Here is a 27,740-nt window from a genome sequence, read left to right on the forward strand (position 1 = left end):
TGACCCACCCAAGGTCACCGTAGCAGTGGTGCACTGGGAGGTGAGCCCAGAGCTGCTGAAGAACTTAAGATTCATCACTGTAACACCATCCTGCCAGCTGCTGTGGCTCAGGCCCCCATGGTTGCCCAGCAGACCAAGTGAGGAAGAACCTGGGTTACCTGCAGGCCTTGAGGAAGGAGAGCCAGATGGTTTGCAGCACCGCCCCTGGGGTAGGAGAGTCATGGCACTTGGGCCATGTTTGCCATCCCTGCTTTCAACTCACGTGATGCCATCCCAAAGCATCTGGCTAGGATTGCTACTCAGAAATAGGGCCCACCTTATTCCACATGGTTAGAGGGGAGAAAGGTCACCTTGCTTCAAAAGGTGCCTGGCACCTCACACGCCATTGCCATCTGCTAGATGCCTCCACCCTCAGTTTTCATAGAGGGGCAAGGCTACATGGTCTCTACAGAACGCTCCAGCTCTCTGCCAGGATGGATTCATGGAGACTGATGGCTTTTTGCTGTACTACTAGAATTCACTTTTTGTTGGGAAGATGTAGGTACCTCGGGCCAGCAATGGGCCTTGGGAAGGAGCCGATATCCCTGCTCTGGTTGGCATCCCCAGGGGAGGATATGGTGAAAGCAGAGATGAGAGGATGTCATAGCCCCTTTCTGCTGATTTCAGAGCTTGGGTTAAGCCAGTCTGCTCCAAGGTGTATTGCAGGAGAGCAGGGGCAGAGGGACAGGGGTGGGAGGAGGCGAGATGGGGCAGGGGTGTGTGAGCCCCACTCACACTGGCTGGAACTGCTTCTGCAGCTTTGTCAGGAATCAGCCAAGCTGGCCTAGACACCTAGGCCATAGCACGGCCCAACAGGGCCGCATTTGCCTCGGGGTAAATTGATATGCCACCAGCCAGGTCGGCTGATGTTGGAATCCACAGGTTCCTGGCCTGTGAGGGGAAGGAGCTGAGAGAATATGTTCACCAGCCCTTCCCCAGTGATGGACATGGATAAGGACTGAAGCTCAGTGTTGGGGGCACACTGCTTCAGACCCAGGGCCAGTTAATGGCAGAGGGGGGACATGAGTCTGCTGTGGGACTCTGAGGGGGACTGTCAGGCCCGTGATTCACTCAGGTGTATGACGGCTGACTGGAGCCTATTGGTGACAGGAAAACAATCTTCAATCTCTTTCAGCACAGGGCCTCTGCCTCTTGGGATCTGGCTACACGAAGCAAATAGGACCATTTCTCCACGTCTTCATGAGTGGCCAGTTTGGGCAGCTCCACTCATGACAGATGAGGACACAGGGTCTCATCTCACACCAAGAGCCCTGCCCCACCGAGAGGATGCAGCTTCCGGCATCTCACTCAGGACCCGGTTCCCAGGGAAACCAGTCCGTTCTTATCAGCAAAAAGGTGCCCATGTTACAAACTGACATGTGAGACCTTCTCTCCACACCAACACCCCCAGCCAATGGAATGGGAGCTTCAGATCAGGTACCTACTCTGTGGAGACATTGACAATGGTGGTCCGAGCAAAGTGACTGCTCCAGTCTGAAAGAGAAAGAAGTTGCTGGCTCCTCAGTTGCTGTGGGGCACCAGAGTTCAAGGTTCCTGGACGAATGCCTGGGGTCTGGAGATGCTTGCCTTTGTCCTCCTCTTCCTTCCGGTTCCCCAGAGCTTGTCCCCAACTTTTAACAAAAACATCAGAGGCCTCTTTTCCCTGGCACTGCTGACTGGGGCTCTCGGGAGGAAAGCGTGCACACTTCTTTGTGTGGTATCTCCAGGGCACGATTGGCGCATAATGGACACCCAGTGAATGCTTGTTGAAGGTACCAGCCATCCAGCCATGAGCAGAATGATGACATTAGCAACACTATTACCACTGGCAATGTCCAGAAAAGGCAACACTGCCTTATTCAGAGGAAATCCTTCTGGCTAGGTGTATTAGTTTGACGGTTCCGACACTCCCTTGTAAAATGTGTCTAAAAATCCTGCATGATATGATCACTGCCAACATACCAGCTCTTAGGATAAGACAAGACAAGGACTCAGATGTTACTCTAGTAGTGGAATTTGGTGGTATGGACACTGTGTGCTAAACTGAATTCAGGTCTACCTCTGGCCAAGGACAAACAGGTAGAAACCTGAGGAATCAAGGTAAAGCTGGTTTCCACTGGGGCATTTAAGGTGCTATTCTGCACCACCCAGTTGTGCAGTCTTCACACAGCTCCGTTCAGCTTCATGATTCTAAGTGAAATACTACCTGCTATTCATTGAGCATCTACTACGTCTATCAAGCACTGTGTAGGTAGGTATGTGATCTCCCAATCCCTAAGACAGCTGAGGAAAGTGAAGCTCGGGAGACTGATTTGCCATATACTAGGTTAAATCACATGTTAGCGGCCAGGCTTGGTGGCTCATGCCTGTAATCTCAGCACTTTGGGAGGCTGAGGCGGGCGGATCACTGGAGGTCAGGAGTTTGAGACCAGCCTGACCAACATGGTGAAACCCCGTCTCTACTAAAAATACAAACATTAGCCAGGTGTGCGGGCAAGTGCCTGTAATCCCAGCTACTCGGGAGGCTGAGGCAGGAGAATCACTTGAACCCAGGAGGCAGAGGTTGCAGTGAGCTGAGATTATGCCATTGCACTCCAGCCTGGGCGACAATAGCAAAACTCTGTCTCAATAAATAAATAAATAAATAAATAAATAAATAAATAAATAAAATAACATATTAACTAGGCAAAGGTATTTTCTGGGGTGCAGGTGTGGGTAAACATTGTGGAGTCCTGATTGTTCTGTTTTGGAAGCCCAGGTCTCATCCACAATGCTGTTCTGTCCGAAGGGCTTACCCTCTTCCAGTGAGTGGGAGCAGAGGTCCCACAAGACAAACTCTGCACTTACAGTGTGATGTCCAACAGAATGGGTTCAGGGATCTTTGCAGTGGGTCACATGTCACAAAAGGGTCCCCAGGAACACCCAGCCAGAGTGGGGCCGTGAATGAACACTCAATTCCCAACTGAATTAATACTATGTGCCTGCTGTGTGCCAGGCCCTGGGCCAAACCTGTGACAAAGGAGGAATCGTCTCCAGTCTCCACCTGAGAGAAGTGAAGCATGGCTTGTCCAGGTTCACACAACAACAAACTCCAAGAGGCAGGATTAAAATAGATGTCTAGACCCTCAACCCCAGCCCTGACTGGCTTGCCTGGCTGCCTCTCAGGTCCAGCGGCTGCCCTGGGGCCCACTGAGCTCTGCCTACCCAGAACGGATCCAGTATAGTTGATGGGCAAAATGATGCCCAGGGAGGGGATGCAGATGATGAGCACGAAGATGATGAGGTGGTACTGGAACACGATGTAGATGCGTGCGTCGTCCCCACACTTGTTAATCAGATCCTCATCCCTGGAAGAGACACATAGACAAGGACATGCCTCGGGAGCCAGCGTGGCCACCACTTGTTGCAGGGAGGTAGAGGGAAGGACAGCAAATGATCACCGCCTCCCCAAGTTTTTTTTTTGTTTTTTTTTTTTTGTTTTTTTAAATATTGCCCTATATCTCAAAGCCTCTGTTATCCCTGAAGTATACCTTAACTGAATTTCACAGACATATCAAAGATAGGGGCTCTGTTACAGATACACACTCAGGAATCCAGAAACACTCTTGAAATAGAGCATTCATTCATCCTTTTATTACTTCTTCAAACATTTTGAGTGGTTGCTATGGTGCAGCCATACCACCAGACAAAGCATTCGTGGTATTGAGAGGCAGCCTATTAGGAAAAAAGGAACACCTGAAACCCATGATGAGATAACGAGCTATCACTCCACACTGCCAGATTTGCCAAAGTTGGAAAGTTGGACAACAGTAAGTGTTGGTGAGAGTGTGGGGCATTGGGAGCTCTCCTGTTCTCACGGGTGTATACACTGGCCCAGTTACACTGGAGAACAGTTGGTATTATCTACTGAAATGGAAATCATGCACATTCTATGACCTAGCGATTCTACTCCTAGGTTTACACCCAACAGAAATGCATGACATGTGTACCCAGAGACATGTATAAAAATTTCATAGATGCATTACTTGTAACATCCTCAAACTGGAAACAACTTACATGTCTATCAAGGTGAAATGGACACAAGAACTGTGATATATAAATCATGAAATACTATACAGCAGTGGTCCCCAACTTTTTTGGCACCAGGGACCAGTTTTGTGGAAGACAATTTTTTCCGTTGTTTCTGTAGTCACTGCCCCAGTTCAGGTCACCAGCACCTCCCACCTCGACCATTGGAATAGCCTCCTTAACTGCTCACCTTGACTTTGGACTTTCTCTAAGGCCATTCACTCTCCACACTTCTGCCTAAACACATATATCGTTTTGACTTTCCTGCTTGAAAATACTAATTGACTCCCTGCTGTCTCTAGATGAAAGCCCAAGATTCTCAGTATGCCAGTCAAGATCCCAGCTGAGGCCCAATGTGGTGGCTCATGCCTGTAATCCCAGCACTTTGAAAGAGTGAGGCAGGTGGCCCACCTCAGGTCAGGAGTTCGAGGCCAGCCTGGCCAACATGGTGAAACCCCGTCTTTACTAAAAATACAAAAATTAGCAGGGCATGGTGGCACGTGCCTGTAATCCCAGCTACTCAGGAGGCTGAGGTAGGAGAATTGCTTGAACCCAGGAGGCGGAGGTTGCAGTGAACTGAGACTGTGCTACTGCACTCCAACCTGGGCGACAAAGAGAGACTCTGCCTCAAAAAAAAAAAACCCCAACTGATCCTTCCAGCCCAATCTTTTACCCTCCCCTGCCACACTTACCATGAAATCTTGCTTCTAACCACACCAGATTTACCATGTCTGGGTACACCCCACTCATCTCTGCAACAAACTGGCTCACACAGTCCTTTACTTCTTTTCTTTTTTCTGAGACAGAGTCTTGCTCTGTCACCTGGGCTGGAATGCAGTGGCATGATCTCAGCTCACTGCAAGCTCCGCCTCCCAGGTTCACACGATTCTCCTGCCTCAGCCTCCCGAGTAGCTGGGACTACAGGTGCCTGCTACCACGCCCAGCTAATTTTTTGTATTTTTAATAGAGATGGGGTTTCACCGTGTTAGTCAGGATGGTCTCGATCTCCTGACCTCGTGATCCGCCCACTTCGACCTCCCAAAGTGCTGGAATTACAGGCGTGAGCCACCGCGCCCGGCCACAGTCCTTTACTTGTGATGTGCCCTCCACATCCCACATTGCGCCTGTTGAAACTCTTCCTGTCCTCTAATGCCTAGCTCAAAACTGTACTTTTCCAGTTGGAATTCCTTTATCTCTTCCCCAGATGCCCTCTGCACGGCAATTATAACCCTCCCATTCTGAATTCTACGAAGGGAGTCTTGTTCACCTTTATTTCTCCAACCAGATCGCGTGCGTTTGTGCATGGGGACTCTGCTTGACTTATTGCTGCTCAGTAAACTCATTAAACTGTCTTCTATGACACTGCTCTCAAGGGGTGCTGGATGCACGGTGCAATGCGCTGCCTTCCTGCTTTCCCAGATGTTGAGTCCCTGACAGAGGGGTCTCCATGATAGGAGTCTTTGGGTAAGGGTGGGGTGGAGGGGTTTTAAGGATGGGCAGGACAGGACAGATGGAGCACACTGAGGGAGAGCCCATGAGTATGTGGGGTCTGAGGTGGAGGAAGAGCTGTGTGCACACATGCTCGTGTGTGTGCGTGTATGTATGAGTGTGCACGCGTGTATGCCTATGCAGTGGGAACACAGAGCTCTGGTAAGCGTCTGCGCTGCTGAAGCGTCTGGCTGGTGTTGAGGAATCAGGAGAAAATAGGTAACTTGAGGTCGGCTTGCAAGAGAAAACGGGTGACTTGGGATCTGCTGTTTTGCAAAGTGGGATCTGGCATTCAAGAAACCCAGAAGGTGAGGTGGGCAAGGGCTGCCCCTCTGCTCTCCAGGCACCGAGGCCGAGAGAGGCCTGCCCTTCCGCCGGATGTGTTTGCTTGGGCAGAAGGGCGAACACATGATATGCTGAATGATGTTCACAGAAATAAAGCAGATAGCACAAAGGAAGGATTTCTTTTTCCTCGTGTGGAGTTCACAGAAGCATTTCTATAAGCATGTGAGTAATGATTCAGCTATTAAAAGTGGTCCTTCCCTGAGGGGCAGTGGGCTGTGACCAGTTCCCACTTCACCAATTGTCACCCAGGAAAGCATCCTTCACCGGTGATGGGCCGAGGTGGTGGGGAGGGTGTGGAGCTCAGGCCCTGTCATCCCAGGCTGGGGGCTGCTAACTTTTCCAGGAGCCTCCACCCCCCATCCCCAAGGCAACACAGTCACAAGCGCACAGAGCCCGGGCACTTACTTCATGGTTATGCTGTTGAAGAACCAGGAACAGAAGCCCTGGGGGGAAAGGAGAGAAACTGTGAGAAAACTCAGGCCCTGGCCCGCCCTGCCCAGCTCTGGGAACCCAGGCGGCCGGGTCATCTGAGGCAGCTGCGGCAGTGTCCGGGGCCTCCTTCCCGGGAAAAAGAGTCTGAAGGCTCAGTTGGGAACCAGTGACTGTGGAGGGAGAAGCTTCCTTGGAAATGAGGGGACATCTCTGCCTTCCTGTTACAGGAAATGGGGTTCAGAAGGTGACTCTTGAACTGGAGGGGGAGAAGTGACCCCTTCCGGGGTGAACATCTGTCGCTCTCTGTCCGTCCTTCATGCTTCCTTCCGGAGATGCCCTTCCCTGGATGCGTGTGGTCCAGTGGGCTCCTACTCTTACTCTGTCCAAGTGGGAATTTGCCTCCAGTGACTGACTGGCCAATGGGAACTTTACCCAAGTGGGGCCAATTAAAATTTCCTTAAGGAAGCCAGGCATGGTGGCTCACACTCTTAATCTCAGCAGCTCAAGAGGCTGAGGCAGGTGGATCACTTGAGCCCAGGAGTTTGAGTCCAGCCTGGGCAACACAGCAAGACCCCACTTATTAAAATTAAAAAAAAAAAAATCCCTTAAGGAGATTGATGTGGGTGTTGCAAGGGAGAAGGTCTCTTTCCCTCTGAATTCCTGCACCTCGGTAAACATCATGAAGCCTGGAGTGGTTTGGTGGTATCTTTGATGCCATGTGCTGAGGGTACTGTCCTGTTGATACCTTTCTCTTGGGGTCTCGCTGTCTTGAGTTTCTGGGTGGTGGGGAAAGGCGGCCTCAGCCATGGGGAGACTGGTGGGGGACTAGAGAGAGTCGTCTTTGGAATGGTGTGTAAGAGCGGGGGCTAGGGCCTGCAACTCTAGAAGCTGCCAGCTCTGGTAGCTGGTGAAGTTACCCTGGTGCCTGCTTCTTTCTGGGATCCCAGAGGACTTAGCAAAGCCTTGCACAAGGTTACAGCTCTAGAATGGCTCCGTTTGGGTCATGTGCACTTCTGTGAACTGGGCAGACCTCTTGATTGATGGTCCTCTGGAAGCACACGGACTGGGGAAGAGGTGTTTCCCAAAAGGAAGCAACTATCAGCCAACCTGACACAGGGAAGGAGACTTAGAAGGTGGGCCTTATGCCAAGGGGAGCAAAGGACATCTGTTTCTTTTTTGTCTTTCTTCGTTGCTTCCTTTTGAGAAGGCACAAAAGAAACAGCGGTCCCTTGCTCCCCTTGGCATAAGTCCCACTTTCTAAGGCCCCTTCCCTGTATTGGGTTGGCTGATGGTGACAATGACCAATCGGTGGGTGTTCACGGCAGGATATTCCTCCAGCTATATCCTGGGGAGCTAAATTAAGGATAAAGGTTCAGGTGTGAGTCAGAGCAATGAAGGGGAATAGCATGCTGGTGGCAGCAGCAGTGGGGAGCATCCCCAGAAAGGGGTAACTAGCAAGGCAGAGCTGGGCCAAGAGAGGTCCAGTCACCCGTCCTGCATGGAGAGTCTGTCTCCACGGCCCAGCTGGGCAAACAGGGTGCGACTGACTAAAGGAACAAGTAGCTTTCTTTTTTTTTTTTTTTTTTTTTTTTTTTTTTGAGACGGAGTCTTGCTCTGTCGCCCAGGCTGGAGTGCAGTGGCGTGATCTCCGTTCACTGCAAGTTCCGCCGCCTCCCGGGTTCCCGCCATTCTCCTGCCTCAGCCTCCCGAGCAGCTGGGACTACAGGCGCCCGCCACCATGCCCGGCTAATTTTTTTGTATTTTTTAGTAGAGACAGGATTTCACCATGTTTACCAGGATGGTCTCGATCTCCTGACCTCGTGATCCACCCACCTCGGCCTCCCAAAGTGCTGGGATTACAGGTGTGAGCCACCACGCCCGGCCACAAGTAGCTTTCTTGATGGTCCCTCATGATTAGGCACCACTGGGGACACACCTTCCTGGGAATGTGTTTCTGCCCCTTCCACTACAGGTGCACAGGTGTATACTAGAATAGACACAGGATGGGTCATCCACCAAAGGGCAGAGGTCATGAGTAGAAGCATGGCCATGAATATCCTGTATGGGTATTTCTCTCTGTGTGTGTCTGTCACACTCCCTCCCCTGAGTACCCACTGTGGCTCTGAAGGCATAAACCATTCAGAAAGTTCAGCAGCTGAACAGCCACATGAGAGGCAGACACAGGGCCGCAGTTCCCAGGAGCCAGCTCAGCTGACGTGACAGAGTGACAGCTGTCAGTTCACTTCGCCTATCTGAGCTCCCGCCACCTGGGGGTAACAAGGCCTGACCCAAATTGCTCAGGGAACCATGGTGAGACCCATTTTCTTCACCCACACCACCTGGCCCTGGCTGACGTCTCCCCATCCTGGCTGGACACTGTGTGGGCCACCTCACTGAACTCTCTTTCCCCATTTAATTTATGCCCTCTTCAGTTTGTCCCCCTCACTGCTGCCATAGGGATTTATCTTCTAGACTTTTAAAAATAAAACTTTTTTTTTTGTCATTGTAATAAGAAAAAAAATCAAAGTGATGTTTCTAAAAGTAAAGCTGCGAGCCACATTGCAAGGTAGGTGTTGCTGCCCTTTTTCTACCTAGGAAGCCTCCAAGAGATGAAGTCACTTGTCTGAGGCTCTGCACTTTGGAGAGGGCAGATCCTAGCAAGTGAAGGACCCAGCCTCTCGAGGATGACAATGGAAGGAACGTGGCTCCGCTTACTTAGCACAGCTGACAAATACTCATCAGATGCTAAGTACACGGCAGGCTGGATTGGACGTGGGGTGCAGTGATGAGCAAATCCAAGTTCAGGGCCTGTGGAAAGCAGACACACTAGACTGATCTCGCAGATGAGGGATCGTTACAGACAGGTTAAAAATGTTAAATAAAAGGAATGCATTTTCTGTGGCTATATAACAAGAGATCTGGACCCAGGAAGGGTGGTCAGGGCTCCCTGGGGAAGTATGCTTCAGCTGAAATCTCAACAACAGGTGAGCGACTCCGAGAAGGGCCACTGGGGAAGGGGGAGAGGGAAGAGCCTGGGAAAGGACTGGTGGAGGGAAGCAGGGGGCTCTATTGAGAAACTAAAAGGTGGAACCATGTGGCGGGGATAGGGGAGTTGGGAGGAGTAAGGGAGGATGGACCAAACTACCAGGTCACAGCACAGCATCTATAATTGATTCCACGGGCCCTGGGAAGACAGTGAAGGTCTCTGCAGCAGAAAATATGTCCCCAGACAGGGGAATCTCTCTGGATGCAGGTGGAAAATGGATAAGGGCCCTCGAGTGTGGACTTAAAGGGATCAGTTAGAGCTACTGCAGTTGTCCAGGCAAAAGGCTGATGGAGGCCTGGACCAGGGAATGGTAGGAGGGAAGGAGAGAAAGTAAGTGGGGAAAGTCAAAGCAACACAACGTGGAGACACATTGGCCATGCTTGGGGGCCTGGGTAAGAGGGAGAGGAGGCCCTGGGGAGGATGGTAGGAGGTCTGAAACCAAGGTCACAGGAACAGGTGGGTGTGGTGGGATATCATGAAATGTTTTGGACAAATGGAACCCCAAATGACCACAATATCCATGTGGACGTATTTTGAAAGACATTGAATAAATCAGGCTGGGGCCCAGTAAGAGGATTAGCTGGAGACAGGAATTTAAAAGTTTATGTGTAGAGATGGCAAAGGAAGTTGTCAGTGTGGGCGTCACTGCCCAGGAGTCAGGGCGAGGGGAAGCGTATGGGGTCAGCTTGTTGGGGAGACTCCCAGTGTGGAAGAGAAGCCTGCAAAGGAGACACAGTAGGAGCAGACCGAGAGCTAGAAGGAAAACCCAAAGAATGTGACGTCACCTATGCAAGGGAGAACACCTGTGCAAGAGAGAAAGACGGTCTACGGGGTCGGACATTTCGGAGAACGCAGGCAAGATGTGAACTGAGAAAAGTACATTGGATTTAGTGGCGGGGCAAACCACTGCTAACCTTCAAGGTTGTCTTGGTGGAGTGATGCACAGGAGCTCACATTTGAGGAGGTTGAGGCGTGAGTGGGAGAGGAGGCGTGGGTGGGAGGGGAGATGTGAGAGGGTAGGGAGGTGAGAGTGGGAGGCGTGAGTGGGAGGCATGAGTGGGAGAGGAGGCGTGAGTGGGAGAGGAGGCGTGAGTGGGAGGGGGGCGTGAGTGGGAGGGGAGGCATGAGTGGGAGACGAGAGGGGGAGGGGAGGCGTGTGAGTGGGAGGCATGAGTGGGAGGGGAGGCTTGAGTGGGAGGCGAGAGGGGGGGGGAGGGGAGGCATGAGTGGGAGGTGAGGCGTGATTGGGAGGCGAGAGGGGGAGGGGAGGCGGGACATAAGTGGGAGGCAGGGCTCCTGAGTGGCAGGGGAGGCGTGAGTGGGAGGTGAGACATGAGTGGGAGGCGGGGCGTGAGTGGCGGGGAGGCAAGAGTGGGAGGTGGGGTGTGAGTGAGAGAGGAGGCGTGAGTGGGAGGCGGGGTGTGAGTGGGAGGGGAGGGGTGAGTGGGAGGGGGCATGAGTGGGTGGGGAGGCCAGAGTGGGAGGGGAGGCGTGAGTGGGAGGCATGAGTGGGAGAGGAGGTGTGAGTGGGAGGTGAGGCGTGATTGGGAGGTGAGAGAGGGAGGGGAGGTGGGACATAAGTGGGAGGCAGGGCTCGTGAGTGGCAGGGGAGGCGTGAGTGGGAGGGGACATGAGTGGGAGGCGGGGCGTGAGTGGCGGGGAGGCATGAGTGGGAGGTGGGGTGTGAGTGAGAGAGGAGGCGTGAGTGGGAGGGGAGGGGTGAGTGGGAGGGGGCGTGAGTGGGTGGGGAGGCCAGAGTGGGAGGGGAGGCATGAGTGGGAAGGGAGGCGAGAGCGGGAGGGGAGGTGTGAATGGGAGGCGGGGCGTGAGTGGGAGGCGGGGCGTGAGTGAGAGGCCGGGTGCGAGTGAGAGGTGAGGAAGTGGTGACAGCAGCATGGGCCACTGTCAGAAGTTCAGCTGTGTGTGGGGGTGGGGAGGGAGGCCGTTCTCAGGGTGCCCTCTCAAAGTATTCAGGGCCCCACTGAAATGTCACCACTGCCCTAGACCATCCCTGACCTCCCCTATGCCACAGATCCCCCTCGTTCTCCACTGTGCCTTATCACCAGTCTATGTGCTTCTGTCTGCTCGTCTCCCCCGCCCGGGCAGACAGCGCCATGAGGCAGGACTTGGCCCCCAGCTCCCAGTCCAGTGGCTGGCAGACAGCCGGTGCTTCCCAGCAAGTGGCTGAAGGGATGCATGAGTCGGGTGGAGGGCTGGTCTTCGCCAGGGAAGGGGAGGAAGCATCAGACTGCGCTCCACTAAACAAGGCTGGGGAGCCTGAGGCTGAGGGAATCCCTGCCAGATGACTAGAATCTTCTATGTGAAATGGGAGGTGAGGCCTTGACTCAGAGTCAGAGGCGGGGACATGGGCAGGACAGGACTGTGAGAAGGGTTGGAGATTTGAGCAGAGAAGACAAATTAATGTTAAAAATCTCTCTAAGGCCGGGCGCGGTGGCTCAAGCTGTAATCCCAGCACTTTGGGAGGCCGACGCGGGCGGATCACAAGGTCAGGAGATCGAGACCACAATGAAACCCCGTCTCTACTAAAAATACAAAAAATTAGGGGCGCGCGGTGGCGGGCGCCTGTAGTCCCAGCTACTCAGGAGGCTGAGGCAGGAGAATGGCGGGAACCCGGGAGGCGGAGCTTGCAGTGAGCCGAGATCGCGCCAGACTCCAGCCTGGGCAACAGCGTGAGACTCCGTCTCAAAAAAAAAAAAAAAAAAAAAAAAAAAAAAAAAAAAAAAAAATCTCTCTAAGATGTTTTAGTTAGTTAACACTTACTTGGCACCCTAGTAGTAGGTATGGTCAATATCTCCATCTTTCAGGTGGGGAAACTGAGTCTGGGGGAGGCTGAGGAATTTGGAAGTGGTTGAGCCCGGCTGATTGCAAAGCCCCAGGGTCTGAGCCGTACTTCTCCCTGTGCACACCACGCCTACCTGCCCAGCGCCGGGACTCCCCCCGCCTAGATCGCTACCAGCACTCACCTTGTCTCTGCGTTCCATCTCCAAGGAGGTCTCCGAGGGAGATGTCTTCTCGCTCTGCTCCCCATAGATCAGCGAGGTCAGGCTGCCAGCCAGGGACGGGGCAGGGAGGTAAGAAAGGAAAGAAAAGGTCCCAGCTGCCTGCCCTGCTCCCTCTCCACTCCCTGGCTGAGGGCTGCCCTCTGCTCTGCAAGGGGCAGGCATGCCTCAGCTCCTTTGCTGAGCACACAGCTCTGGGCATAGACAGCAATCGCCCCTGTGCCAGGTGCACCAGGCATCCTGGGAATCCAGTCACGTGATCCAGAAAGTCTAAGACCAGAGAAAAACATGGCCTTGTGCCCAGGGATGGCTGCCCTCCAGGTCCCCTTCTTGCAGGGAGGGCAGAGCAGGGGCAGAGGCCACCTGCTGGCGAGACACCTGCTGCAGCTTGGGCACTGGGCAGAGCTGCGTCCTGACCATGGCAGCAGGTTCTCCCCAAGGGGGCAGCAGGTTCTCCCCAAGGGGGCAACAGCTCACCTATCTCGACCCCTCCTCACCTGTCATTGTGTATCAGCAGAGCCAGGCGCCCATAGTCCCACGCAGCTTTCCGGAGGAAGGAGTAAACCACAAGGACGAGCTACAGGCCAGGAAAAGCAATGTGGGGTGGGAGAGTTCATGGATCCCTTCCCCTTGGCTGGCCCCCTGCATTCCCTTGGGGGAGACTCTGTCCCTAAGGTCCCCAGGGAGCTCCTCCACTAGAAGATGAGCTCTGTTGGAGTAGGGGCCATTCCTTTCAACTCTGGGTTGCCAGCGCCCAGCAGCTGCTGGGTACAGAGTGGATGCTCAGAGTTCGTTGAATAAAGGAGCTGGTGGTATGTTCAGAACTATGGGACCAGAATGTGCCTTGAAGACCTCAGCAGTGAGAAACAGGCGGGAGGCCAGGTGGACCTTTGGACAATGATGCATGGAAGAGAATCCCAGGAATTCTGCCTGTTCTTCCAGCCTCTTCTCTCCGAGGCCCACCTACCCGGGCCACCCTAGGCAGGACTGACATTCAGGTAGTTCGTATCACTGTGGCTGTTGTCCATTTGGACAACTGGGTCCCCCACTGTATCACCTGTGAAAGTTCAACCCTGTCTGAGGCTTTACTGTCTGCCTCCTGCAGTGCCCAGGACTCACCACCCACAGGGCGATGTTGAGGCACAGCACGGTGGGGACACCCCCGAAGGGCTGCCCCTGGAGGACGGTGCTCCGAGACTGGAAGCATTCGTCCACTGTCATGTTCTTTAACCTTCCCCCTGTACTCAGTTCCTCCGGTGAGGCAGACATCCTGGGAGGTTCCCTGGGGAACAGAGGGCGTCCAGGTCAGACACAAAGATTCCCTTGCATTTTTCAAAACACAGAAGCCTGATGGGGAGTTGTGGATGGGCACCGAGTGCCTTGGCCAGGCTGGGCCACTCCATACCCAAGACAGGAAGGTGAGCCCACGAGACGGCACACAGCCCTGTCCTGCAAGAGAACAGCTGCCTCACACCCAGGGCCGGATGACAGACTGGCTCCGGTTTCCTGGGAGAGTTCTTATTTTGTACCACTGGATCTCTGGAATGAGAGCTGTAAAGTGCACATCCAAAGGGGTCTTTCCAGTTCTACCTTGGGAAGTTTTTCTTGTATATAAATGAACAAATCTCACAAAGGTGGGTCAGACCCCAGCGTGGAAATGTTCATGTTGGAAGTCAAAACCGCTGTGTTCACGGAACGCCCGTGCAGATAGGGCTCAGTGACAACCATCTCTGCATTCAACAATCTCTGATCCAGTCACCATCCAGCCATGGTAAGGGCCATAGCTCTTAGGGGATGCAGTGCCTGGCACGTGCAGTGACTCAAGAAAGGCCCCTGTCTTTTTTTTTTTTTTTTAACTTCTGTGGGTACATAGTAGTTGTATATATTTACGGAGTACCTGAGATGTTTGATACACGCATGCAATGAGATATAAGCACATCAGGATAAATGAGGTATCCATCCTTTTGAGCATTTATCCTTTGGGTTACAAACAATCCAATTATACTCTGTTAGTTGCTTTAAAGTGTACAATTAAATTATTTTTGACTATAGTCACCCTGCTGTGCTAGTAAATACTAAGTCTTATTCATTCTGTTTTTTGGTACATATTAAGCATCCCCACTCCCCACCACCCCCATACCCTTCTTAGCATCTGGTAACCATCCTTCTACTCTCTATCGCCATGAATTCAATTGTTTTAATTTTTTGCTCCCACAAATAATTGGGAATATGCGGAGTTTGTTATTTCTATGCCTGGCTTAGAAAGGTCTCTGTCTTGCACGCATTTGAACTAGGGAGACCAGCACCTGCCCAGGGACCTGAGCCAACTCCGCGAGCCTGAACATTCTGGTGAGACATCAGTGCAGAGCCTGCCATCCCTGGCATCCCATTCCTCAGGCATGGATAAGAGTGGGAAGGGCGAGTGAAAATGGGAGGTGTTCGGTAGCTACTTGAACTTATCTGCAAGGTGGTTCTTCTCTCAAAAGACCGTTCATTTTGCCTTCAGACCTCACCTCTACCTGGAAACCCCTCACTTCCATTCAAGCAAAGTAGACTCATTCATCCATTCATTGATGCACTTGAGTATTTGGTGAGCAACTGCTTTATGCTAGACAAATGCACCAGTGAACAAGATAAATAAAAACCCCTCCCTTGTGGGATTCCACAGGGGAGACAAAGTGGAGGGATGCAGGTGAGGTTAGAATTGTAAAGGGGTGATTAGGGAAGGCCTCGCTGAGAAAATGACATTTGAGCAAGGACTTGAGGGAGTGAAGCATGCAGTTGCGGGGGAAGAGCACTTTAAGCGGAGGAGAGGCCCTGGGCTTGGAGCTTGCCCGGAGAGCTGGGGAAGCAAGCAGATCAGTGGGCTGCACAGGGCAGGGTGAAGGGCATGGGGAGTGAGCCATGGAGTGAATTAAAACGACTTTTTTTTTTTTTTTTTTTTTTTAAAGAGAGAGAGAGACTTGCTCTGTCACCCAGGCTGGAGTGCGGTGGCACGGTCCTAGCTCACTGTAGCCCCCAATTCCTGGGCTCAAGCAATATTAAAGAGTAGCTGGGACTACAGGTGCATGCCACCACACCAGGCTAATTCTTAACATTTTTTGATAGAAACAAGGGTCTCACTGTGTTGCCCAGGCTGGTCTCAAACTCCTGACCTCAAGTGATTCTCCTGCCTGGCCTCCCAAAGTGCTGGGATTACAGGCATGAGCCGCTGAACCTAGCCCACAATAACTTGCTTTAATGAGAACTCTTTGATCCTCATATGGAGACTAGGTGAGGGAGCAGGAGGGGTGAACAAGCAGAGAAGCAGACGTGGAGAGCTCAGCCAGGGTCCGAGCAGGAGACAATGGTAGCCTGGACTGGGATGGGTGCAGTGGAGGTGGGAGATGTGCTCAGATTTTGGAAATATTCTGAATGTGGAGCCAACAAGATTTGCCAGCAGATTAGAAAGGGGATGTAAAAGAGTGAAAGGAGTCGAGGATGACTCTCAGGTTTTTGGCCTGAGCCACTGGAAGACAGAGTTGCTGTTATGGAATGGGAGAGGCAGAAAGTGCAGGATGGAAATGGACAGTGGAGGGGGAGTGGGTGCAGGGGTGCGACCAGGAGTTGAGTTTGGAACATACTAAGGGGAGATGGGGAACAGAGAGTTGGAGAGGTGAGTCTGCAGTTCAGAAGAGACGGGAGACACAAATTTGAGACAAAAGCCACCAGCATAGCGACAACTCTTCAAGGCAAAGCCCTGAATTACAGAAGAGAATGTAGCGGGAGGAGAGATCCAAGGTGGGAGCCTCGGGTGCGCCAATATCTACAGGGCAGGGGAGGAGAAAACAGAAGGACACTGAGAAGCAGCAGCCAGGGAGGAAGGAGGAAAAGCAGGAGAGGGTGGTGTCCTGGGTTGAATGAAGACAATGTTTCCAGGAGGAGGGAGGAACCAGTGTTGATGTGGTCAAGAAAGATGACAACTGTGAATGATCCATGGTGTCTCTCTCTCTCTCTCTCTCTCTCTCCTTCCTTTCTCTCTCTCTCTCCTTCCTTTCTCTCTCTCTCTCCTTCCTCTCTCTCTCTCTTTCCTTTCTCTATCTCCTTCCTTTCTCTCTCTCTCTCTTTCACTTGAGGCACGAGCCACTGCGCCTGGCCAAATTAGCCATGGTTTAAGCCATGTGCAAGTGGCTAGACTGGAATAGGCTCCAGAGAGAATGACAGGAGAGGAATTGGAGCCAGTGAGCAAAAACAGCTCTCTGGAAGAGTAATTGGAGGTGAAAGTGGTTAAGATGGGAGAAATAACACATTGTATAGTGGTGGGAGTGATTCAGTAGAAGAAGTAGGAGGAGGGGGGGACTGCTGGAGCAAAGTGAGACTGTGAGAGGGTTGGGAACTAGTGCACAGTGGAGATGTTTGCTGAGAGCCAGGCTGTTGGCTGGGTGAGCGTGAGGGAAGGCAGCACACATGCCCAGGTGCTGGCTGGTCCCAGGGGTGGCAGCAGGAGCCAGTGAGTGTTCTGTCCTTACTGCTTCTAGTTTCTTTTCTTTTTTTTTTTTTTTTTTTTTTTTTGAGACAGAGTCTCACTCTGTTGCTCAGGCTGCAGTGCAGTGGTGCCATCTTGGCTCACGGCAACCTCTGCCTCCAGGGTTCAAGCAATTCTGCTACCTCAGCCTCCTGAGTAGCTGGGACTACAGGTGCCCACCACCACACCTGGCTAAATTTTGTATCTTTAGTAGAAATGGGATTTCGCCATATTGGCCAGGCTGGTCTTGAACTCCTGATCTCAGGTGACCCACCCACCTCGGCCTCCCAAAGAGCTGGGATTACAGGCATGCGCCCCCATGCCCAGCTTTGCTTCAAGTTTCTCAGTAAAAGAAGGAATGAGGTCTCAGCACAGTGTGAGGTGGTGGTGGTGGGCGGATGTTGGATGTTTGGGGACAGGAAAAAAAGGTAGAAATAGAAGTCTAGGGGAACGAGAGAGGATTTATTAGGGAAATGGAGCAGGATTGCCAGGCAACAGTGGGGCCCATGGAGGCTTATGATCTTGAACTGATGAGGGCAATCAGACTTGCTATGCTGGATTCACCCGTATGGTTGCAGGTGTGGAAGACTTAGCTGGGGTAGAGGTTTCCCCAAGCAAGTATGAGCATAAGACAAGAGGGCTGATGGTGTAGCACGTGAATAATTGTAATGATTTGCCATGGAATTTGAGCCAGGAGAGAAATAAGATGCAAGATGGGTGAGGACCAGGGAAAGGTACTGGAGTTCCAAGGGGAGACAGAATTGTGGACGACTAGTGGGTGCACAGCAGAGGGAGTTGCACTCAGAAAGTGGGATGTTGGGATGTTTGGTGCTGAGATGAAAGAGATTCCAGCTATTGGTGGTGATCGGGTCTCGGGCATGACCATGGGAGCGAGCAGTTGAGTATCAGAAGGATCATCTTTGTGGAGATGTGGACATAGACATCAGCAAGAATGAAGACAGGAAAAGCACTGGGGAGACAGTCGGGGGGAAGGGGAGAGTAGCCTGGGGGACTCCTTAATGACTAACAAGATGTCTAGGCTGACATCTGTGGGTCCAAGACAGGGGGCTTTAGAAAGCAGGGAGGAAGAGTCTCAATGTTGCCAAGGGGAACAAGAAAGACATGTCTCCATCCCCAGACCAGTGGTGTTGGTGGGGAAGCAGGAACCACCCTCTGAGAGGGTGGTAAGGGAAGCTGGGCTGGGGAGTCTCCCAGTCAGAAGGTGAGGAGACTGAGGAGCTGGGGATGCTTCTGAGGATTATGGGTCTGCGACCCCGAATCTCAGCTCTAACGCTTGCTCATCGCTCATCGGGTGACCTTGAGCAAGGCACTTATGGTCTCCATGCCTCACTTTACTCCTCTGTAAAGTGGAAATGGCAACAGCCATTAGTCCCCACTTCACAGGGCTCTTAAGAGGAGTGAGTTAGGATGTGTTCATCTTGTAGAACAATGCCTGGAACATGGAGCATCACATAAATATTTGCAAAATGAAGAATGGAGATCCAGGGGGCACCATGGAAAGGTTCCAGGAGTTGGAGAGGGCTGAGAGATGGGGATGGAGCAGGAATGAAGGTAAAGGGATTGAAGCAGGGGATGGGAGGTGGCCTGGGAGTCTGGGCTGCTTGCGCTCACTCACAGAACCTGCGACGGAGGGCCTGAGAGTAGTCCTGGAAAAGGAAGGGGTGCACAGAACTCTTCCCACTCCCACCCTCTAGATTAGCATCTAGCAGGATCCGGGAGTTTCTTGCTTGTCTTTCTCAGTTTCCCTAATTCCTGCTCCATCGAGCTCTGCCTAGGCCACCCATGGTTTCCTTGTTTCTACCCCAGCTGGCTAATTAACTCACTCACTAGCACGTTTAGCCAAATGCAAACTCGTAATAGTTACATCGAACACAGTACACTTTAATGGCATGCCTTCTGCCAAAGCATCAGAGTATCGGCCAATGGCATTTCTAGGGTCTCTTGGAGGAAGGAGCTGGCATCTGAGCTACCTCGGGCTCTAGGTCAGCTACGGCAGGAGGCTGCAGTTCTGCTGGTGGTCACTGGGAGGAGCCCGCGCTAAGGAAGCGGGCAGGGGAAGGTGAAGGAAAGGCGATCCTGCAGGTGGAGAGGTCTGGGGAGACTTTTCCCACCTGAGTCACTTCTCCAGTGAAGGTCCACGTCAGGCCCAGAGGCTCCACTCAGCTACGGGGCTGCTGCAAAAGAACAAAATGCGGTGGAGAGACTACAAGACTTACAGACCCAGGAACTCCCTTGCCGGCAGCACCCTCCTTCAGGGCCCCTTTGGTCCTCTTTATGCTCAAATGCACACCCTTTATTAGAGCTCTGCTTTGCAAATAGTTTCTCCTGGTCTATTGCTTTTCTTTTCATTTTCTTGATGGTATCTTTTGAAGTACAGAAGTTTTGAATTTTGACAAAGTGACCAAGCTGAGATGTGAAGGGGGTGTAGGAGTTAGTCCTGTGCAATGGGAAAGCCTGGGCAGAGGCACCCATATTGGCAAAGACCCTGAGGGAAGGCCGAACATAATGTTTTGAGGAAGTGAAAATGAATGGCAGTGGCTACAGTGCAGAATAGATCACTATTGGCCCATTCATTCATTCACTCAACAAGAATACATTGAGTATCTATTTCTGCTGGAAGTACAAACATGAGGTCCTCTCTAGGGAGCTCACATCCCAGCCTTTGGGGTTAGGGAGAGGACTGCTGTTGGGCGGCTTGGACCAGGTGGCCCTTCTACCTGGGAGGACCCCTAGTTACAAGGCCCCAGCCACTAAGCTTGGAGTGGGGCAGAAGGTGGGGAATTCCATCAAGCAGGTTGGTCAGATGCAGGTTTTCAGCTCAACCTGACTGTTCAACCTGCAGGGCAGTGAGGGAGGAAAAGAAAGGAGACAAGATCCTCACCCTCTCCCACCTCACCACCCTCCTCAGCTTTCCCAGGCAGCAAGCAGAGGCAGTAATGAGGGAGGCTGTTGCTGTGGAAACCTAGAGCAGCACCAAGCCTTTTCTCCTCATCCCTTCACCCTCCCTGGACCTTACTTCTTTCTGGAGGGAGACCTAGCTCTTGGGTGCAAAGAAGGCAGGCAGAAAATCCAGATTTTGGCTTACTGGAGACTAAAGCATCAGCACTGGAAAGAATGAAGCTAGAAACTCTGGGATGCCAACAGAAAACACAGCAGGGCCACCAGCTTAGACATCACTTTCACAGCATGGGACAAAGGCTGCCTGAGGCAATGGGAAGGATCAGGCTCTCTGAAGCCACTGACTGTACTTAATCCCAGATCCACATTTGCTAGCTTTGTGACCAGGGGCAGTGACTTCATCTCTCTCAGCCTCAGTTCCCATATCTGGAAAATGGGTATAATAACAGTATTGCCTCGCAGGGTTATTGCAAAGGGGAAGGAAGATAGTTCACACAAATCCACTTGTACAATGCTTGAGAAATATGACTGCTTAATTAGCCAGCGCTGCTGTCCCCTTCATCATCAGCTTATTTGTCAGGCTATGGTGAGAGGCCCAGACTGCACAGTCCCCACACTCCTCCTTCCAGCCTCTCTGTTCTGGGGCAGGCAAGAGGAGAGATGTGAGGATGGAAAGGTCCATCCACTATCCCTCAGACTGCAGCTGGTAGGTGGTGGTTGTTTCTGTCCTTCCTGTGCATAAGAAACAAATGTCAGCCTTGCTTTGTGGGCCAAAGAGGGGCAGTGGGAGATGATGTGAATGCTGCTTGATGAGGCAGGGTTTCAGGTCCCCTCCTAGCTGCACATCTTATCTGATGGGAATGTGTGTGGCTCTCTTCCTGTCCCATTTCTCTTCCATCCTGGGTTCCTATGCCAAAAGCTGGCAGCTCAGCTGTTCTAGGCTTGGGCAAAGTTGTCCTTGGCAACTGGGCAAAGGCTTCAAAAAGAGCTAGCTTTGCCTTTCTGTCTGCCCCATCCTACTGCTCACTCCCAGGCCTCCAGACCTAGCCTGCTTTCATCCACTGCTGCCCTAACTAGCAAGGCCAGCACTTTGCTTCCCACTTCCCCTTCCAGATGAGTTAGACATCTCAAGGCCAAAGCCAAATCTCAGGGATGACCCCAGAGTTAGGATGGTCCAGGAGAGCCTAGGGAGGGATGAATTTTATTAACAGCTATCATTTACAGAGCAAGTAATACGGGCTAAATATTTTCTATTTAAGTACTAGCTCATTTAATTCTCATAAGTACCCTAGGGTATGAGAATCATCCCTAAAGGCAAGATAAAATTAAGGCCCAGAGAGGTTAAACAACTGGCTCAAGGTCATGGCCCAGAGAGGTTAACTGGCCCGAGGTCACAGTGCTAGTGAGTGGCAGAGCTGGCCCTGAAGCCAGACCATTTGTAACCCTCTGCTTTGCTGGCCCTGAGCCTCTGCTGCTCTGGACATGCTGAGCAGGGGGCAGAGGAAGGGGATGACCTTGCTCAGACTTTAGTCCAGGGACAGCAGCTTCCCTAGCCTTTAGGGTGATGCAGCGGAGAGCAGAGTGGGCTGAGCCAGGAACCCAGGCTGGATCTGCAGCCACTGAGCCTGCATTTCCCAGCACAGCCCAGGGCCCAGTCTGCTCCACCATCCCCATGAGTTCTCAGGAACTGGTCCATAGGGCATGTGTTTTGGTTTGGATTAGAGAATCACTATAGCCACAAGCCATGTCCTAGGAAAAGATGCTACGGATGGGGAGCCACCCCCACCTTCTCCCCTGACCCCATGACCCCCAGAGTGCACAAAGCCACAGCTCCTGCCCTGCCCTCTTACCATTTAGCCTTCCCAGTAGTTTCAATAATTAATCACCTTTTTGTAAACAACAGGTAAGATTATCTCCCATGGTTCTGGACTTAAACAAACAAGCTGGGATTCCTGGTCCTGGGCATCACCTCCCACCTCCCCTTCTTCCTTCTTCTCCAGGTCTCCTGTCCTGCCCCCATCACCTCTTGCCCCTTCTCACTGAGGGCCCCCCTCTCAGCGAGGTTCACTCTCACAGCTAGGGGGCTGGGTACTATTGGAGGAGGTGTGGAGAGAGGGAGGGTGTGTCACTGGAATGAAGGGCTCTGGTTCACATCCTTTACCACTGACATGTCCACTGGCCATAAATCTTTCCCTAAATATCAGTAAGCCCTTCCCTGCTCCATACCATCCTCAAACTCCTCAAATCTTCACGACAAAGAGTGGTTTGCTCAGCTTTACACATGGAGAAATTGAGTCTCCAGCAGACATGGAGATTTGCTTAAGGCTGGGGAAAATGGTGGATTGGGGATAGAACTGGGGTTTTTGGCTCCCCACTCACTGCTTTCAGTGACTCCTTAGCCTGGGAGGGGGTCACTGGAATCACCTAGAAGGTGTTTAGTAAATCTAGATACTCATGTTCCACCCCAGACATTAAGCATGAGGATCTCCAGTCAATTATTGTGTGCAGCCAAGACATAAAAGCACCAGACTGAGATTTCCAGGGTTATTTGCACCTAGAGAAGGAGTTCTTGATGACCCCAAAAGTTTTCTCACTCTTCCTAAATAAGGAGAGAGGGTGGGGAGATGTGGGGGTAAAGGATGATACCTCACTGCCTCTTAAACCATGTCACAGCGTGGCAGTTCATGAGGCTGGTCCTTATATTCTCCTCCCATGCAATCTCTTCCCCCTCCCCAAGCTGGTCGCAAATCTGTGGAGAGTTGGCTGAAAATCTACAGAGGCCCACACCACCTCTTCACTGGAAGTTCCAGGCTCTGGTATTCCTCCCGTTACCCCAGAGGCCACTGGCCTGGCTACTTCCTCAGGGTACTCTCTGTTCTGCCCCACCAGCCCCCTTATTCAGAGTTGCTTGCCCCACCCCTACACAGCTTGAGGCACTTCTTCCTGGACTTTGGTGAGCCTTGGTCTCATCAGCATTTAAAGCCCCTGAGTCCAGCTTATATTCTACTCCTCTGAACCTTCTTTCAGATGACCAGCCCTGTCTGCACCTTGTTCCCACCCTCTTCACACAGCTGGCCTTGCAACCACTGCCTGGGACTATCCTCTCACTTTTCCACGCACATGAGCAGCCAGCTCCCCAACAAACCCATGGGCTCTTTGATAGTAGGACCATGTCTTTCTCTTATATTTTCCATGGTTCTCCCAAAGACCATCACATAGTCGGCCTCAATGAGACAGAAGGCCCTTTACCCAGAGACACACTCAGGGGTAGGAAAGAATAAAATGTAGGTGGTTTGCACACATTTGCACAGTGCACAGAGTACATGAGTCCCAAATTTTTGCCCCCACATAGCGCACATTGGTTACCAAGTTTCCCTCCCCAAGTCACTGCAGGGAGCGGAAAGAGCATACAGCTGCAGGTAAGGAGACTGGGTGTGAATCTGGCTCTACTGTTTAGCAGCTGCTATTTGACCTCTTGCTATTCAGTTTTTTTCTTGAAGATCATATCTGTCCTGCATATACCAGGGTGGTTATGAGGGTTAGTTAAAGGAGATAGTGCATGGAGACTCTTTCTGTAAACTGTGCCACAAACATAAGTTGTTGCTTTTGCTGTCCTCTTCATAGGATCGAAGCCAGCCTTCCCTTAGAGGTCCCCAAACGTCCCCTCCGCCACAGTGGCTCCTGAAGCCTCAGCACGTGGTGAGAGGATTGGAGTTCCACCTTGCCATTGGGCCCATGATGTAAGCAGGGCAATGATACCATCGCTCCGGGCTGGGTCCAGCAGGGCTCTCAGTACCATGGACAGCACCATGCTGGGCAAAGGCATTTCCGCTTCTGCTGCTCTCTGCCAGGGCTCGTGGGCAGGGCCAGGCAATTCTTGCTGGTGCCTCAGCCCAAGAATAAGAATAACAGCTAACACTTATTGAGTGAGTTCTATGTGCCAGGCCCTGTGCCAAGTCTCTTCAGGTGTCGACTGGGTTAAACCTATCAGGTTGCATGTGGGACACGGTTGATGCCCTCAGCATCCATTCCCACCTCTGTGCCTTCCTATCTTGCAGAAGCTGGAAAGTTAAATGCTACACTACCTTGCAGCTGGGGTTCTGGATACAGATTAGAGCCCATCAATTAGACATGCTGGAGATAGATTTACAAGGCTGAAGGGAGGAGAGGGAGGAAGAGGCCATCTCCCTGATACTCAGGCGGCGTTCTGCTGACAAGCCATGTCAAGGACAGGAAGGGAGTCTCTGCAGGAAGTTCAATGCCCAGTCTCTGGCTCCCAGGGAGGGGGTGGTGTGAGAGGCAATTGTGGTAAAAGCTGCAGCAGTTTTCTTATCCCTGGGTAGCAGGTGAAAGGACGTGAACTCCATGGCTCCAGTAATGGCCCTCCTGACTTGGAGAGAAGTAATTTGTCTGGAAGGACAGTTCTGCTCTGTTCTGAAGACCCAGTTTCTAATTTTTCCAGTGACTTCAACACCCTGCAGTTCCCTGTGTGAATCAAGCTGACTACAGCCTCATGTCCCAGTCCTGGTTTTACTTGAGATTCCTAGAGTGTTTTTTGTTTCCTATACAAAGACCAGGCAGGTTATATTATTATCCCATCTTATGAATGAGGAGTTTCAGGCCCAGAGAGGTTAAGAGACTTGCCCAGATCAGGGAGCTAGTACCGTGAAGTTAGGGCCTGAGCTGGGGGGCTGGTTCCCCAGCCCCCTCCTGATCACTTTGCTGTGTGCCACCCTCAAGGCAGAGAACACTGATTCCAACAAGCAGGAATGAAGCTGCTAGGCTCAAGACGGAAGTACATCGAAAAAAGGAAAGGCTGACAGGGAATACTGGGACCACACTCCAGGCTCACGTGGGTGTAGCCCCTGAGGGGCCTCAGGAGGAGAAAGGGGCAGGAGAGGATATGGGCATTTGTGATGGGCCAGGCCTTCTTATGACTATCCCACTGAACATCGTTTATTCCTCACAAGCAACCTGAGAGGTAGCAGCCTAAGAAGTAAAAATCAGTATCCCCATTTTATATATAGAGAAACTGAGGCTCATAGAGGTTAAGTAACGGCCTAAAGTTACACAGCTGGAGAGAGACAGAGGCAGGATTGGAATCTAAGTGTCTGGCTCCACTACATCATGCAGCCTCTGAAGGCACAATTCCAGGAGGACTGTATTTCTGGGGTACAGGAGGATGGCCTCCCACATCTGTACTACATTTAAGGGACTCTCAACTAAAGAGAAGGACCAGGCAGCTTCTATTATTATCCCATCTTATAAATGAGGAATTTCAGGCCCAGAAGGTTAAGAAACTTATCCTCTTAACACCTCTGCGGGTGGCAGAGGGAGCTGGGATGCCGTTGGGAGAGAAGGTGGCCACTTGGACCCAGGCTGGAAGCTGAGAGTGTTGGCTTCCCCACCCCATCCATCTCACCTCTGGTACCCCCCCAGAGATGCCTCTCCTTGGCAGGAAGTTTCTTTTCCTTGTCCTCCAGACCCTGGACCACAACCCATGTCTTTCTGCCCATGCCCCTGAGTCCATGAGCAGCCATGACAGTGCCCCTGTGGGGCTGGAGACAGAAGGCAGAGGCAGCTGTGGGGATGTCACAGTCACCCAGCTCCCTGGGAACTGGGCAGTGACTCAGGGAGACACGGGGAGGAGGACAGGTGACTCCGTGCCTATGTTAAAAAGGTAAAATAGGAAATAAAAACAGCAGGACACAATGCTGCTAAATGAAATGGTCTGGATTCTAAAAAGAAAAATAAAAGAAAAAAACTAAATTATATCACATTCTTTTAATAGTCCTTAACATTGTTTTCTGAGTTTGAAAAACTATTTAATATGAATATGTATTGTTGTTTCTAATTAGAAAAAGATCATATATTAAAAGGAAGGCTTGAGATTGACAGGCATCCATGTAACCAGCTTTCCTCCCGCATCAAATCCCTCTTCCCTTCCTCAAATGCCCTCATTCTGATCAGCTCCCACTCAGACTTGTTGACGGGGAGGAGAGGGTGGAGGGACTGAGCTCTCACGGTGACATGGAGCCCAGTGGTTCCTGTGCAGGCTGCCTACTCAGAAGAGTCAAAGCCTGAATCCAATGCCATCTCCTCTCCCTCCCCTGTCAGGAGCTGGCTGGGCCACATGCAGGCAGATCAAGACTTGACTTTGCACCATCGAAGCCAAGGTGGCCACCAGGTCCCTGGGCGTCTGCCTGGAAGCCAGAGGCAAGCCCCCATCCCTGCTCCACCCCAGGTCAGTGGCTCCTCCTGACAGCAGTGGTACTGTGCTGACTACAGCATCAAGTCCCAGGGGCGGAGACCAGGAAGGGGACTTGGAGGCCTCCCCAGCACAGCTCTTACTAGGGCAGGCAGGAGCAGCCTCCCCAGCCCCCTGCCCCAGCCCTCCCACCTCCCTACCCCAACTCAGTGGATCAGTGGAAGATGGTGGCCACTGTGGCCCCTCTAGTCATTTTTGGGGGTGGTCTAAACCTAGACTCCTATAGGGAAGGGAACAAAAGAGAAATGGTAGCCTCCAGGAGGTGGGGGGTGGGGTCCTGAATGGGCCTGGTCTCTAGACTACCTCTGAGCCTGACGGAGGGCCTATGTGCACTCTCCTCCAGGTGACAAAGTATGTTTACAAAGTCATCATCTCACCTGGCCCCCACAGTCCTGCCAGAGGAGAGGTACCAACTGTCCCCATTTACAAAGGAGGATGCTGAGGCCCAGAGTGGGTGCACAGCCTGCCCAGGCTCACACAACTAGCAGCTGAGCAGCAGGGGTGGAGATCTAAAGCCAAGGCCCGAGCTTTTGCACAGCTCCCTGCTCCTTCTGACATCTGAGCTCTCGGGTCCTGTCCTGCTCCAGGGCAGAGGCTGGGACTAGGGGAGGCCCTCTTGGTCCCAGGAGCCTCTCCAGTCTCACCTCCCCCAGTTCCCCACGAGGAGTCTCAGCTCCAGCCAAAGGAAGGCCCCTTGCCCATCAAAGGCCTTGGTTGTCTCTGCCCCCTCCATTCCTCCCCTCTGTGGAGGACCTTGATTCTTGCCCAACAGAAGTGCTCCATTGGCAAGGCCCAGTTCAACTTGCTTTCTTCAGGCAGCCTTCTGGGTACACCCCCAGGTCTTAGTGATCTCACCCTCCCTTCCATCCTACTGTTCTCACTTACTCTTTCCTGAGTTCTCACCCGGGTAGGGGTTGCTAAAGAGGATGAGATGTGTTCCTACCCTCCTCAAGCTCATTCTAGAAGGGGAATGAGAAAGGCCTTGGCTGAAAGGCAGTGACAACGCGGTGTGAGAAGGGCTGGCAAATGCGCCGAACCCAGTCTGCAGTGCCCAGGGAGGCCTCCTGGACCAAGCTGTTATGGAATCAGCTAGAAGGGCTTTCTTCGCTCTCCTTAACTTTGCCACCAAGGCCTGGGTGTGCTGCCCTTCTAGTGTTCTGGCTTCATCGTGTCAAACTTCCCCCTCACTTCCATCTCTAGCCTCCTAGGTTGTTCCCTCGGTGTCTGGAGCATTGCCATCTTCCCTCCTGCCACAAGGCCTTTGTATATGCCAGTCCCACCACCTGGAAGGTTCTCCCTCCCATTACTTGACTCATTCTCCTCCTGGTTAATCTCAGCTCCATTTTTGCTTCCTTAGGGAAGAGCTCAGGCCAGGCCCAGCTCCCCAAGTCCCATGCCTCCGAGCATCTTGGGAGGCAGGCATCATGCGTGCAGTAAATGTGGCTTTCTAGTACTAGACTCTCTGGGCCCAAGTTCTGCCTCTGCTACTTACTAGCCCCATGTCTTTGGGCAAGCTTCTTAACCTCCCTGTGCCTCAGTTTCCTTATCTGTAAAATGGAGATGTTAATAGCACATGCCTTATTGGGTGGATGTGAGGTTTAAGAGAGCCAA

The 27,740-nt window shown here is 52.1% G+C and overlaps 1 protein-coding gene across 5 annotated transcripts in view; it reads right to left on the minus strand.

Moving 5' to 3' along the window:
• Window positions 1–27,740, minus strand: part of TMEM63C (transmembrane protein 63C) — a 143,933-nt gene that overhangs the window by 24,956 nt on the left and 91,237 nt on the right. For 4 of the 5 annotated variants that reach the window (XM_050798701.1, XM_050798697.1, XM_050798700.1 and 1 more), the window contains 7 exons: window positions 19,075–19,137; window positions 13,558–13,720; window positions 12,936–13,015; window positions 12,403–12,484; window positions 6,346–6,383; window positions 3,244–3,386; window positions 1,485–1,533 (listed from right to left, as the gene is read on the minus strand). In XM_050798701.1, coding sequence (XP_050654658.1) covers window positions 1,485–1,533; window positions 3,244–3,386; window positions 6,346–6,383; window positions 12,403–12,484; window positions 12,936–13,015; window positions 13,558–13,707 — 542 coding nt within the window. In that variant the 5' untranslated portion in view covers window positions 13,708–13,720; window positions 19,075–19,137. The remainder of the gene's footprint in view (window positions 1–1,484; window positions 1,534–3,243; window positions 3,387–6,345; window positions 6,384–12,402; window positions 12,485–12,935; window positions 13,016–13,557; window positions 13,721–19,074; window positions 19,138–27,740) is intronic. The other variant, XM_050798702.1, reaches the window with a different exon arrangement.

This window comes from Macaca thibetana, chromosome 7 (genome assembly GCF_024542745.1).
Source record: "Macaca thibetana thibetana isolate TM-01 chromosome 7, ASM2454274v1, whole genome shotgun sequence".
In the NCBI taxonomy this organism is placed as follows: Eukaryota; Metazoa; Chordata; class Mammalia; order Primates; family Cercopithecidae; genus Macaca; species Macaca thibetana.